The sequence below is a fragment of the Enhydra lutris genome, unplaced genomic scaffold (assembly GCF_002288905.1).
Source record: "Enhydra lutris kenyoni isolate GAN:26980312 unplaced genomic scaffold, ASM228890v2 scaffoldscaffold1, whole genome shotgun sequence".
NCBI lineage: Eukaryota > Metazoa > Chordata > Mammalia > Carnivora > Mustelidae > Enhydra > Enhydra lutris.
In genome coordinates, this window is record NW_019154085.1 from 29,184,231 (window position 1) to 29,198,562 (window position 14,332).

Below are 14,332 nucleotides of genomic sequence, written 5' to 3' on the forward strand. Positions count from 1 at the left end.
CCTTGCCCGGCGCCGAGCCCAGCTCTCTGGGGGTGGGTGTGGGTGTAGGGGGAGGCTTTGCTGGGCTGCTGGATGAGGAGGGCCTGCAGAGACGGTGGGAGCATGGGAGGTTCTGTCCATGGAGGAAGGTGAGCACACCTGGGACAGACCCACCCATGGGTCCAGGCTGTGTATTGGCCCCACTCAGCGTCCTAGACTCTACAGCTCTAACAACTTAAATAATTTTTATTACAAAAGGAAGAAAAGACCAAAACATCCCCCAAATTCTCCCATGGGCTTCCCCCTCCGTGCCAATAAATAAGGTGGGGGAGACTGACCGGAGGGGGAGTGGGGGTCGTGGTTCAGCAGAAGAGGGAGCTTAGCCCGGACAGGGGGGGAAGGACATCCAGCCCCCTCCCCAGGTTCCTGGGCGCTGTGATCACATTGGCTGAAACCCAGAACTCCTCCCGCTGATAACAACAGTCTCTGGAGGCGTCCCGAGGAGTGTGTCCGGAAAGGAAGGTCCTGCCTCATGATTGCCGGGCTGACTGCCCTACCCTACGGCCTTCTCGGTTCTGGGCAGCTGACGTCGAGTCCAGCCAGCTCCCTGCTGGCTCCCAGGGAATCTAGCAGCATCAACTGAGGGGCAAGCCCACCTACAAGGGGCCTAAGACAGATGGAATGGGCCTTCCTCCGCGGGGGAGGCAGGTATGAAAAGTCGAAGGGAGAGCTGGCTGGGTCGGCCCCGCTCTGCCAGCCTCGAGGTCTCTAGGGTAGAAGGCTAGACCAGCCCTTCCCACCCCCACCAACCAGCTGGGCTTTCAACTCTGTCACTGCATCAAGGTGGGATGGGTGGTCGACACTGGCACTGCGCAATGAAGTTGCAATGGTGTGTCTCCGTGAAAGAGGAGATGGTGGGAACCAGTGCCCCCCGACTCAAGTCCCGTCCAGCGCCAGTGCCCTGCTGGCAAGGAGGCCTTTGGACTGAGTCAGGAAGCTGCGGGAGGGCAGCCAAGGGGACTTTTCAGCTCCCTGGCCCGGCCATGCCCAGTGAGTGGAAACTGCCCTCTTCCAGCAGAAGCCGTCCCAGACGGTAGAGCAGCCGAGGGTACCAGTGCACGCCCTCTCCCGGGGTCCAGCTGCCCCACACCGAGCTGTGAAACAGTCGCAGGGGCCAAAAGGCCAACTGAGCCAGATGGTGGTCAGCCACTGCCGCGAAGCAGGAAGCCACCACGTCCTCCACCACCAGCGTCCCGTGTCTGGTTAGTGGGGCGTAGGCCCCCACTGCCACGTGTGTGGAGACAGCCGCCACCCGGGCGGCCTGCAGGCCTGGCACCCCAGCCACCAGCACGTACTGGCCAGGCCGCACTTGGCTGGCAAAGGTGGCCCGGAAGTGGGCCGCTGGTTCCGTGTGATTGTTGGAGGTGAAGAGCAGGTGGGCAGGCGTGAGGGCCAGGCGGCGCGGGGGGTCCTGGGTCTCGATGACCCGGAAGGCCCTCAGCCTGTCTGGCTCACGGTCCAGGAAAATGAGCACGTCGCTGAAGGTGGGGTTCCCATCCTCCCCCATGGCCAGCACCCGGTCTCCAGGCCTCACGGCCGACAAGGCCACACGTGCCCCACTCTCCAGGCGCACCTGGGCTCCGGCAGGAAAGCAGCCTCCTGTCTTGGCCGCAGCTGAGTGCTCTGTGGGAAGAAGGGACACAAAGGTATTATTACTATGTCAGAGCACCCCTCCGCAGAGCGCCTCTCACTCCCAGGGTGCCCCCTGCCACCGCTCACCGTACACCAGCTCTGCTCCACACACACCCCAGTCCCATGCAGCCTTGAATCCACCCCAGCCCACGATGTCATCTTCCTCCCTTCCCCCACCGCCACCCTATCGAATCCTTTGCCAGCGAGAGGAGTGGACTCAGTGTGCTGAGACCCACGGGTGAGGAGGAAAGGGCCCTCCTGAAGCCCAGGGAAAGCCCCCGCCGCCCCCGCCTGCCCTCCATCCTGACAGTGCCATGAAGCTGTCAGAGAGGACCAGGATCGTCTGAGCCGGGCAGCAGTCAGCCATGACCTGACCCTTGGCAAGCAGCAGTCTCCGTAGAGAAGGCACTTAGCTCCTCTGGGGTCTGGATGTCCCGTTATTTCTCACTCTTTGCTCGGACACTCCCCCAAAATTGCCCTCTCAGATGGACTCCCCAAGTTCTGGGCCAGAGCTGAACCTCAGAGTCCATAAGGAAGTGAGAAGAGGACCGGCCATGCACAAACACAGATTTCTGGGGAGCCTCGGAGCAGACAGTCAGGCCAGGGCTCGGCTCACTGGCAAGGGTAAAATCACCATCTTCAGTTCGTGTGCTGGGTCCTTGTGTGGGGACAGGACATGGTGGCACTGGGGAGTGGGAGGGAGGGCAGTGTTGGGGGTCAGGAATGAGGATGGAGGTGGCCACTTGGGGAGTTGGCCCTGGGCCAGTGTTTCACAGGTGCAGGGTGGATGTGACTTGAAGCAGATACCACTGGTGGACAAGTGCCCAAGGGGATGGTGGGGGTGGGGGCCCCACGGTGTGCCCCGGTGGGTCTGGGAATAGGAAGCAGTGGGCCTGGTCTCAGTGTACCAGGTCTTCAAGTGTGACTATGGGCTGGTGCACAGCCTGGTGGGGCTAGGCTGGCGGTCATGCAGGAACCTTTTGAAGCATCTGTGACTGGGTTCAGTGTAGGTGACAGGGATGTTGACAAGGTCGAGGGAGGGGCGAGGCCCCCATGCCTGCCCATTTGGATCAACAAGGCGGCCAATCTGGGAAAATCCACTTTATTGAGTCCACTCTGTTTATTCTGGCCCTCGTGGCTGGCTTTGCCCCAAAATGTCCAGCTTCAGGGCCCTGGGGGGAGAGGTTGGGGACACCTGCACCCACCCCCCCGGGGGAGCATATGAAGTGCCCTAAAGGGCCTGACCTGCCGCAGGGTTGTGGATTCTGAATCTCTGGGCTCCTGGCTCCCGGTCAGGCAGGCTGGTGTCTGGGCACACCCTGGCCCCGGCCCCTGGTCCCACCACCCGCTTCCATTCTGAGTCAGCTGAGTGGGGAGGCCATCTCAGTCACAGCCTGGCTTCCATCTGTCCAGCTCGCTCTGGCTTGCACTTCCTGTGACAGGCTCTGGACTGCGGACTGCAAGGCCGGCCCCCAGCAGCACTGGGACAGGCCCTGTCTCCCTAGGCTCCTGCCATGACACTACCAGGGACGGGATGAGCAGGTGGTCACAAGCAGCAGCGGGGAGCGCCGCAGATGTCTTCTTCCCTGGGGTCCCCTCCTCCATCCCCTGGCCGGCCTCTTCACCTTCCGGGCAGCAGTGAGCCCTGTGCCTGCCCACGCCCTGCGGCCCCGGCCCCGGGCCCAGCCCCCAGGCAGCGGCTCACCGGACTTGACGGAGCAATGCACGTGGGCCTTGGACTCGTAATACACCCAGTCGAAGCCGGCCTCCACGGCCAGGCGAGCCAGCAGTCCGTACTTATTGCGGTCACGGTCTGAAGTAGTAATGTCCACCGCGCGGCCCTCATAGTGCAACGACTCCTCCGAGTGGTGACCGTCCTCGTCCCAGCCTTCAGTCACTCGCAGCTTCACGCCAGGCCACTGGTTCATCACCGAGATGGCCAGGGAGTTCAGGCGGTCCTTGCAGCGCTGCAAGAGGAAAGCACGTGGAGTTAGGGGGAGATGCTGGCCTGCATGCCAGGCCTCTCCCAGATCATCTGCCTGAGTTGGGAAACCGGGGAGGTGCTCTATCCCTGTCTCTTAAGAACAAAGAGCCCTAACTTGTTTCCTTGCATTCTAGCATCTGGCTGCTCCAGGGACCTGGACCGCATGGTGGCGCCACAAATCCGGAGGGCCCAGCAGGAGGTGCACCCTTGGGCCACCTTCTCTGATAAATGGCCCCTCCCTCCTGCACTCCCTCCCCTCAGATCCGGGCCACCCATCCCTCCACAGATGGGGCTACTCTTCCAGCCCCAGTCCCCCTGTCCCACCAAGGCCCTGGAGACCAGAAACCGCACTTTGCTAGCGGGGTGGGGGGTGGGGGGAGGTGGTAGCAAAGCCGACTGCCTCGGGCAGGACTGCTAGGCATGCAAGGCCGGAGGTGCCCAGTAGGTGTCACCGTAGCCTCAGGGCTGAAGCCCCCCAACCCCAGCCCTGAGGCACGGCAGGTGCAGAGCACCCCAGCAGCGTGGGGGTGTGTTGGAGGAGAACCCCGGGCTCCCTGGATCTCTCCAGTGCCACAGAGTTCTTCCTTTCAATTCCTGCTGCTACTGAAGATCCAAAACCCTCCAGCAATGGATCGGAGGATGTGGAAGCAGGGGAACCAGAAGCTGATGGAAATGCCAGCTCACAGCCCGGCCAGATGGAGGGCGACAGGGAGCGTCTCCTGCTGCATGGGAAGCCCGTGGGGTTGATAATCCCAGGATACGTTCTCCCTGAGTCCAGAGCCATGAGCACCTCTGTGTGGCCCCTATCAGAGAAGGGACCCGAGGAAATGAGCTTCTGATCTCAGCAAGCCGGCTCCATGCTCTGTCTCACATGGGGGCGGGAGTCGAGCTGTGCCCTGGCCTACTGGGAAGGACCAGAGAGCTCATCTGTCTGTGGTGACTCCCACCGTGCCTGCAGCCCAAAGGACCCTGCAGTTGGCTGGGGGGAGGGGCCTGTGAGAGAGGGGTCCCTTTCACAGTCCTTGACTGGGTGTGGGGCCCTGCCAAGCCTGGGCAGCCAGTGCCCCACCTGAGAGAGCCCAGGCCCCACAGACCCTTGGACTCGGGTCTCCCAGGAGCCATCAGCGGCTACAGCCCAAGGTTTGGCCAACCTCCGGGGCGAGCAGCCTACCTGGGGGGGCGCTCACTGCCCAGGGAGGGAGCTCTGCGTGCTCCTTGCCTCCAGGCTTCTAGCCCCCCACCTCCGGCGGCCCCGCAGGGCCCTGCTCCCCGCCCTTCTCCCCCTCCCCCCCGGTCCGGAGCCCGGCGTGCGCTGTCAATGATTGCCCAGCCCGTGGCCCGGATCCTTATCTGCATTCCTCGGCGCCCGGCCCGGCCCGGCCACCAGCCAACCTTCGGCCCCGACACCGGCCGGCCAGCCCCGGCGCCAGGGCGCAGGCTGAGGGTTGTGGTGGAGCTGCTCTTCCCAAAGCACCTAACAAGCAGGCTCCCTGCCTGCGGGGGCAGCCCCGGGACACCACTGAGGAAGGGGAGGAAGGTTTCTGATTCCTTGGGATCCAGGCTGCAGGAAAGAAAGTTTGACCCCCAAGAGCGTGGGCTGAGCGCTTCCTCGCTTGCAGAGACTAGCTAGCGTTAGCTCTGCTCCCGGCCTCCCCAGGCAGGCATCGTGGCTCTTCTCTTTCAGCCCTCCCCGTCCCGGCCACCAAGCCCAGGGGATCCCCCAAGTTCGTTCCCAGAGTCCGAAGTTCCCGGCACCCCACCCTTAACCGCAACTGGGCCATTCAGCTCTCGGGACAGACACGTGGGCTCGCAGGGCAAGTTCCCTTTCCCACCTCCGCCTCCCAGCCCAACTCTTCCCGCTGTCCCTAAGACCAGACCCAGGGGGGACGCTACTCCAGGAGGGGGCAGCGCGGCGGACAACGAGCGCGCGGGAAGGAAAGGCCCTCTGCGCCCACAGCTTCTTCGCCTTTGGGGTGCCCGATGGCTTCAAAAGGAGAGGGGCGCAGCCGTGCGGAAGGTTAGGCCCGGAGGGACTGAGTGGGTCCCGGAGGCGCGGGAGGCGGTGGAGTCCAGGTACCTCCGGGTGCCGCGTCTGACCTCAGCTGCCTGCACTCCGGGCCAGAGAGGCTGCCGCCACCCGGTTGGGCCATGGCGCTTGGCGGCGGGGAGCTCTTCTCACAGCCTCCAGCGGGTTCGCGGATGTCCGCGCTGCCCTCCGGGGACCCCTGGCCGGCCCATCTTGGGCAGCAGGCGGCCGGGCTTGGCGAGAGGGGCAGGTGCCAGGGGGCGTGCCAGCCAGTCGGGAAAAGGTGCCAGGGGGGCGGGGAGGACCGGGCAGGTGGCGGTGCTTCGACGGCTGCGCCCTGCGAGGGCGGGTCGCGCTCACCTGGGTCATGAGGCGGTCGGCGCCCGTGTTCTCCTCGTCCTTGAAGATGATGTCGGGATTGTAGTTGGGGGTGAGCTCCTTGAAGCGCTCCGAGCTGCGCGCGATCTTGCCTTCATAGCGCCCGCTGGCGCCCAGGGTCTTCTCGGGCACGTTGGGGCTGAACTGCTTGTAGGCGAGCGGCACGAGCTTGCGCGGCGGCCGCCGCCGGCTGCCCACCACCCGGCCCGGCCCGCAGCCCCGCGCCGCCGGCACCAGCAGCAGCAGCAGCAGGAGCAGGCAGAACTGCAGTCGGGGCCGGAGCCGGGCGGGAGACATGGCCGGGGAGCCCGAGCGAGCGGCGGGCGAGGGCGCCTGGTGGGCTGGCGGGCGGGCGAGTCGACGGGAGCGCTGCGGGGACTCAGGCGTCCGGGTGGCTCCGGGGGGCTCCAGGCGGGGGCGCCATGGGCTGCCGCGGCGCGGCGCAGGGCCGGCGGGACTCAGGTGCGGGGCGGGGGCCCGGGGCCCTGGCTGGTGGCGGCGCGCTGTCCCCCTCGGCGCCTCGACTCTGAGCTGCCCGGCTCGCCGGCCGCCAATAAATAGGCCGGCCCGTTTGTTTTGGCAACGCGGCGGCGGCGGGGGGCGGCGGGCGGCGGGGCTGCGGGCCGCCGGGCTGGGCTGGGCTGGCCGGGCCGGCGGGGCTGGCGGGCCCCGCGGTTAGCACCCCGGCCCGGCGGTCAGGCGGCTCGGGCGGAGCGGGAGCTGCTGCCGTCTGCGGCGCAGCTCGGGGCCGAGTGAGAGGGGAAATGGAAGAGATCCGGGCTCGGGCCCCGCGCAGACCGCACCCTACCCATGTCCCTGCCTCCTGTGCGCTCGACAGCGAACCTGCAGCAAGGGCGGCACAGCCTCCTCCCCCTCGGGCGGGCGGCCCCGGCACCAGCCAGCCCTCGTCCCGCTCGCTCCTCCGCCGTGTCCGCCCGCCCGCTGCCCTCGGCGCCCCCTGCGCTGCCTGAGTTCGCCCTCCCCGCCCGGACGCGCCCCACCCCGCCTGGGCCTCGCCTCTGGGTTCCCCGCGGCTCCGGGGTGCCCCGCCAGACGCAAACCTCCCGGACAGGAGCTGCCACCCCCACAGAGACCGCAACCCACGGCGCGGCCGGACGCGAGGGGCGGGGGGCAGTGGCGGGACCGCACAGCCGCCTACGGTGTCCCCTGCGGGGAAGTAAAGCCAAAAGGCAGGAGGCCGCTCCTAACCTGGGGCCCCGCCCTGGCCCAGGAGACGCGCCTTCTCTGCTCGGTGGACTGAATTCCCCATCTACCCGGCGCACATCCTATGACCCCCAGGTGTGCAGCGGGGGAGTGGGGCATCCAGCCTCACGAAGAGTCGGATAGGGGGTTTTGAGTTGGAAACACTATTAAAGAGAGCAAACTGAAGTTGCAAAGGGAGGGGCCAAGGTGCCAAGAAGATTAGCTAATGGTGAAACCGCCAGAATCCTGGAGAAACTGACCACGGGGGAGAGGGGCAGCACAGGTCTCTGGGACAGGGACTTGCTAAGGACCATCTCAGCGATTTAGAGCTGCTGGCGCGCTGGACAATTACTCTGTCATTTCTACTTGACAAATTAAAAAGCACAGAGAATACGCGGAGGCAGCCAGAGAAGCATGGATTGTGTACCTATTTTAATATGCCTTTCGGGAAAGCTGAATGAATTCGAATTTATTCTGCTAAAACAAGAGAAGGCAAATATGTTAAAGACAAATGCCACCATCGCAACAAATTATATGATTCGGTTGCAATATATCCTAACATTCAGTAGAGATAGAAATAGAAAGGTTTAAAAATGCTCGTTCCAAGAATACTAACACAATAAGTACGGTTTTGCTGATAGGTGCCCAAGGCACAGAAGCTAGTAGATATTATTATACTAAGTATTCTAGTTGCATTATCTAATTTAAACTTACACCCCTCAATGAGGCTATTATTATTCCCGGTTTACAAATGAAGATTTTGTAGTTCAAAGAAGATGAACAACTAGTTTCTGGCTGAGGAGCAGAGAGGAATTCAAATCCTCTACCCTCTACCTGAGTCTGACCCCAGAGCCCCAGCCCTCTCCTGCACTGGTGTGCTGGCCCTCTGTCTTCTGCCACCAGTACAGCCCGGGGTTTGGATGGTGGTGGCTTTTCACAGATGTGCTCACGTGTTCTCTGGATCGATTTTGTGAACAGAAGTTCAGAATTGCTGAGGACTCAAGGTAGTGCTTAATCCAATCACTTCATTTATAGAAAAGGAGACTGAGGCCCACAGAAGGGAAGTTATGATGCCACCAGAAGTAGACTTGGATACAGGATGGGCTGTTTCTTTTCCTCCCCTTTGCCCCATGTTCCCTATACTGGGTTTCTTCCTTCCTTGGTATTTGGATTCTGTCTCCCAGTCTCAGACCACTCTGACGTTGTTTCTTTTCCTTGAAAGCTCTCAAAGAGCTTAGGCATATTTTCCGGGTCTCAGAAGATATCCCTGCGATATTCCCCACCCGCCTGCCTCTCTTCCGTGGATTTCCGGGGCAGACTACTCAGCCAGGCCAGTGCCTCTCCCCATCCAGACAAACTAGGGCCCTCTTCTTATGGAGCTCTAAAGAAGACCACCCCATAGGCTTCCAGGGTCACCTGTCCCAATGTGTTATGTAATAATCATCTAGAGCAGTTTTGCCTTAAGTTCAGTCTGTCTTTCTTCCTTCCTCTCTAATGCAAATTCAACTCCTTTTCTTTTTTTTTTCTGGTCTTAGAGATCAAGGCCATGAACCAGCTTCAGTCTTGAAGAGTTTGTTAAATTCACTTTCAACCTTGTTTTCTCCAAGTAAAAGACAATTTAAGATTCTCTTAGAGGCTCAAACTTATAACCATGTATTAACTTTGCCATTCTTCCTCTCACTTCCCTTCTTAAACTGTGACCCTGTTGAATACAGATCTCTGGTAAAGACCTGATCTGTGTCAAAAAAAGCACTTGTCGGTGCTGAGAGAGTTTGGCATCAGGGGTGCCCTACCGCAGTGTAACCTCGTTGGTTGAGATCGGGGATCCACCAAATCCAGCCCCTCCTCCGCCTGGCTAACTTAGGAACAGCGCTCAGGGTGTGGACTGGGAGAAGCAGGGGACAGTGCGGGGGTGGGGGCTGATATTTATCAAGTCTATTCTCTATGACACTTACCTTAAGCACTTAGTCAAATCTTCCCAACAACCCCCTGCGCATGGCAGTTATTATTCTCACATTATGGATCTACAACCCTAAGCTCTAAGGATAAAGTTACTTGTCTGGGGTCCCACCGTAGGGATTTGAACCCCGGAGCTTCTTCACTCTGAACTTACACTTTTTTCTCAGGACACAGTGGTGGTTCAGGATCTCAATCTCAAATTCAGATCTGCATCCATCCGGTCGCCTTCAGTGGAAGGAGGGTGGGGAAGAGGCCCGTAAGTAAAGCATCGTCACTTCCACAGCAGTGATCCTGGAGCGCTTTCGATCCCAACTGGGGCCCAAGATGGCTTGGCTGCCCATGTTCTTAGCTGTTCGGTAGATGTGGGGTAGCTTTGTACTTGCGCTCATCCATCCAGAAGCAAATGCAGCCTGCTCCTTTCTCTGGTCACTGGTAGGATCCTGTTGCCAATAAACTGGAGAACCAAGGCGTGCCACTCCCGGGGCCACCAATGGCCTGGAGTTTAAGCAGCAGCAACAGAGCCTGATGAGAGCACCTCACATCTGAGTCCTGGGCCTATTGGTAAAATCATTTTCCTTCTCCCACCTCTAGACCCCTTTGCCCCCTCAATCGTCTGGATTTTGCAAAGAACAAAGTAAAATCTATTTCTTTGGATACGCTGATTCCTTTTTTGCTTACTAGAGTGCACGTTGGAAAACTAGGTTGGAAAGAAAGAGGAGAGAGAGGAAAAGACACCACAGAACCTGATAATTTAAAAATATCTGTTGGGGGCACCTGGCTGGGTCAGTCAGTAGAGTGTGGGACTCTTGATCTCGGGGCCATGAGTTCCAGCCCCATGTTGGGTGTAGAGATTACTTAAATGAAAATTTAAAAGTTTTACTATCTGTTTATTAGACTACTATGTTAGTATATTTACTCCATCTTGAAATTAACACTGTAGTACAAATACCACGTGCTTGTTGTCATCTATTTGTACAGGTGTATGTAGGTATGTGCGTGTGTACAGACGTGTGTATATATCCACAGATACACACACATATACTGCGCTGGTCCGTATTTCTATGATCAACTAGTCCTGCCACTTGCCCAGATCAATCTTGCTCTAAATCCATGGGAGCCAAGCCACAACCAGACAAGTTTCAGGAATGCAGTTAGTCGAATACCTGCTGGTGACTCAGGGCACAGCAGCCCCAGCTCATGGAAAGAGCACCAGGCCTGGAATTGGCCGATCTGCACCTGAACGTGGTCTCTGATACCTTCTACCCACGTGGTCTTGGGTAAGTCACTTGACTTCTCTAAAGTTTAGTTTTCTCATGCATCAAATGAAAAGCTCATCAGTTACCTCGGGAGGACTGTTGAGAGGGTTAAAAGTATAAGCTGTAAACTACAAGTATAAGCTGTAAACTACAAAGCTTTTGTGTCATTATCCTCTGCTGGGTTGGCTAGCAACGGGGCTGACTGATTCCTATCATCCGTCCAGGGGGAGTAGCATCCATCCAGCTGCTCATACTCTGCTGCTCATACTCGTGTGTCCTGAGACAGCAGTGGGATTAAGAGGATTCTTTCTCTGAGGGATCATCTACCTTGTGCACAACAGCGTGATGGGCACATAAAGACAGAGAATGCAAACAGAAAGTCAAGGACACAGTTGTTGTCCTCAAGAAATTTACTATTTAACCTCAAAAATAAATTGTGAAAATAAGAGAGAGTTACAAAGCAGTGAATACCACTCCTGAATGAGTACAGAATAATGCATTATAAACTAGAGAAGTTAGTAGATCAGGGCCTAGAAGGGTATGGAACTGGAAAGCTGTTAGCCTGGGATCTTTTCTTCCCATTGACCTCTCCCACTAGTTGTCCCAGTGACTGAACTGTTGAAATGTTTTTCATCATCTTCAGATGATTTTGACATCTATTTCATAGGTGCTCTAATTCCAACTGATGATGGGGTTAGACCTCTTGAAAGATATCAGTTTGTTTGTTTTTTTTTTTTAAGATTTTATTTATTTATTTGACAGACAGAGATCACAAGTAGGCAGAGAGGCAGGCAGAGAGAGAGAGGAAGGGAAGCAGGCTCCCTACTGAGCAGAGAGCCCGACGCGGGGCTCGATCCCAGGACCCTGGGATCATGACCTGAGCCGAAGGCAGCGGCTTTAACCCACTGAGCCACCCAGGCGCCCCAAGATATCAGTTTTGAAGGAGGGGAAGGAATGCCTGAAAAGAATTAAGAGGAAACTCAGAGATGGGCTGTGGCTCAAACACAGATGATGGCACAGTGATAATGAAAACCCAAGCTGGACGATCTAGGAAAGGGGGAAGCCCCACTGCCATCTGACGTAACCTTCACAAAAGCCTTATGAAATTGACACCATTATCTTCATTTTTACGAATGAGGAACTAAGGTTCAGAGCTTGTAAGTGAGGGAGTTGGAGTTGGAATCCAGACTGGTTTGACTCCATAATAAGCCCATTTCTTCGTGATTTCTGGGGCAAGCACACTGGGTTATTGACCTCTGTTCAAGACACTCATTTTCTCTCTAAATCTAGGAGACTCTTTTGTTACCTTTATATTGGATTTTTAACACCTCATATCTTTGACCATTTCCCCAGCTGGTTGGGATCATTCTGATTTCTGTTGATTTTTTTTTAAGATTTTATTTATTTATTTGACAGAGATCACAAGTAGGCAGAGAGGCAGGCAGAGAGAGAGGAGGAAGCAGGCTCCTCGCTGAGCAGAGATCCCAATGTGGGGCTCAATCCCAGGACCCTGAGACCATGACCCGAGCCAAAGGCAGAGGCTTTAACCCACTGAGCCACTCAGGTGCCCCTTCTATTGATTTTTTAAGTAGGCTCTACACCCAACGTGGGGGCCAAACTCACAGTCCCGAGATCAAGAGTTTCCCCTCTACCGACTGAGCCAGGCAGGCGCCCCTGTAGCGTTGATTTTTTAAAAAAGATTTTTATTTATTTATTTGAGAGAGAGGATGAGAGAGAGAGCATGAGAAGGGAAGGGTCAAAGAGAGCAGCAGATTCCCTGCTGAGCAGGGAGCCTGATGTGGGACTCTATCCTGGGACTCCATGACCAGAGCTGAAGGAAGTCGCTTAACCAACTGAGCCACCCAGGCGCCCCGTACTGTTGATCTTTTTAAAGAGGTTAGCAACTCCACCAAATTTGGCCCACATGCAGAAATGGTAGCAGGCCTGTCTTTCAAGCCTCAGATCAGTCCAGAGCACATTTTGGAGATCCAATTAGAGCCATTCAGATGCATTGAAAGCCAGCTGTTGATCAGAAATGGGAAAGTCAAGTTACCTTGCTTTCTGGCAATGAGCTCATTACAAGGCACTTCAGAGAGATTCCAGCATTAAAGACCTTGCTTTGATGATTTCAAAAATGTAGGGAAAAAGTAGCAATATTAGAACAGGTCCCCTGCCCCCTGCAAATCAGAAACTAAGGACTGTGGTAAACTCTTATAGACCGAAAGACATACATACAAATCTATTTCTGTATATGGATAATAACATGTTTGTTGACTAATAAGCTTTATTTCAACCCCAGTGTCTCTATTTGGGAAGAAATTAGTTGCTTCAAGGGAGTCTTGGAAAATACTAGTTCAGTGAATGTTTGGTGCGGGAGAGGGTACTACTCTTTTAATACTCAAACGATGCTCTTGGAATGCTTTCTGTAACTGGGTTTGGATTGGCCCTCTCCCACTCTCTCACCAGTCTTTCTTGGTACAGATAGCATCCTAAGGATACTGGGGATGTACAGCCAAAGAAAGCAAGAAGGTATCCTGTCACGTTTCTTTTAACTTGTATTCTTAGTTTCTGCAAAATGACAGCTCATTCCATTGTGGTTCTAGCTCACATGACGGCATTCGGCCCCACTCTTGCCTTCTGACAGGTTGCTCCAAACCAAAAAGATGAAATTCATTTGTGTTCACAAGTTTCTAAAACTCCTTCAAGATACCGCCGGGGTGGAGGGTGGTGTGTGTGTGTGTGATCATCTCTCTTCAGATATTCACACCACGAGTCGTGTTGAGCCCCTATAGAGTGCCAAACATGACCCGAATTGCTTGGGATGTGAGAGAACCAGAGAAACGAGAAGAGAGTCCTGCCCTTGTGGAGCTGTATAGTCTATTGGGGAAATGTTAGGGATACTGACAATTAAAAATAACGAAGTTGCATAATGTGTTACTGGGGAACCTGAAGGACCATCAGCACAAACAGTGGAAGGGAGGAGAAGGAGTGGGAGGGCAGCCTGCTTGTGGGGAGGGTGTGAGGTTGGGAGGTAGGTCACTCTGGTAAGTAAGGTGGTCAGTGGAGGTCTCCCTGAGTGTGGCTTGAGCCAAGACCCGAAAGAGGTGAGGTCTTCAACCAAGCAGATGTGTAGGGAAGCGCGTTCTGGAGCAGAGAGAGCAAAGAAAGGCCTTACGTGCTTGCATATTAAAGAAATAGCAAGGAGACCAGTGAGATCAAGGACGAAGCTGGGGGAAGAAACGGAGTAAGCCTGGTTTTCTGCTCGTTAATCATGAGTACAATTTTCAAGCTTTGTATAATGCTCGTACTGAAGATAATTTACCCTTAAAGAGATTTATGTTTGATATGTAAATATGGACACAATATAGTCCGGTAAAAATAAAAGCAGGTAATAAAAATAAAAATGAAAATGGAAAAAATAGATATAAATAAATAATAAATAATAAAATAATAGATAAAATTCTTTTAAACATTTTTTAAAAAGAGACACAGGCATGGCTCTCACTTTCTACTTTATACAGTTGAAAACAACTATCCCTTCACTATCGCCTTGGGATGGGAGGCTTCTTGAAAACAGGAGCGACATCTCTGTGGCCAGAAGGCAAGTGGCAGAACATCCCTGGTTGGTGGGGACGCTGCGGGGTCGGCACTCAACATATACAGGGCTTGAATTAATGCGTCTTTAATTGTGCCTGTTTCTTGTGGAATGTGGGGTTTTTTATTTCATTCCTGATATAGTTTCTACAAACCTTTGCCTTTCTTTGAATTCCTTTGTGATGTTTTGGAACGCCCCGGTGGACTTTTCCATTGACAGTCCCAGTCTATATGCAGCACAAGGTTTAGCCAACCGGCCTG

The 14,332-nt window shown here is 55.8% G+C and overlaps 1 protein-coding gene across 1 annotated transcript; it reads right to left on the reverse strand.

Moving 5' to 3' along the window:
- Positions 1-1,003: 1,003 nt before the first annotated feature.
- On the reverse strand, positions 1,004-6,464 carry LOC111145286 (indian hedgehog). Its single transcript, XM_022500123.1, has 3 exons — positions 6,042-6,464; positions 3,377-3,638; positions 1,004-1,662 (listed from the first exon to the last, which is right to left on the reverse strand). The coding sequence occupies exons 1-3, from the start codon at positions 6,354-6,356 to the stop codon at positions 1,004-1,006; spliced, it is 1,236 nt and encodes a 411-aa protein (XP_022355831.1). The 5' UTR covers positions 6,357-6,464.
- Positions 6,465-14,332: the final 7,868 nt, after the last annotated feature.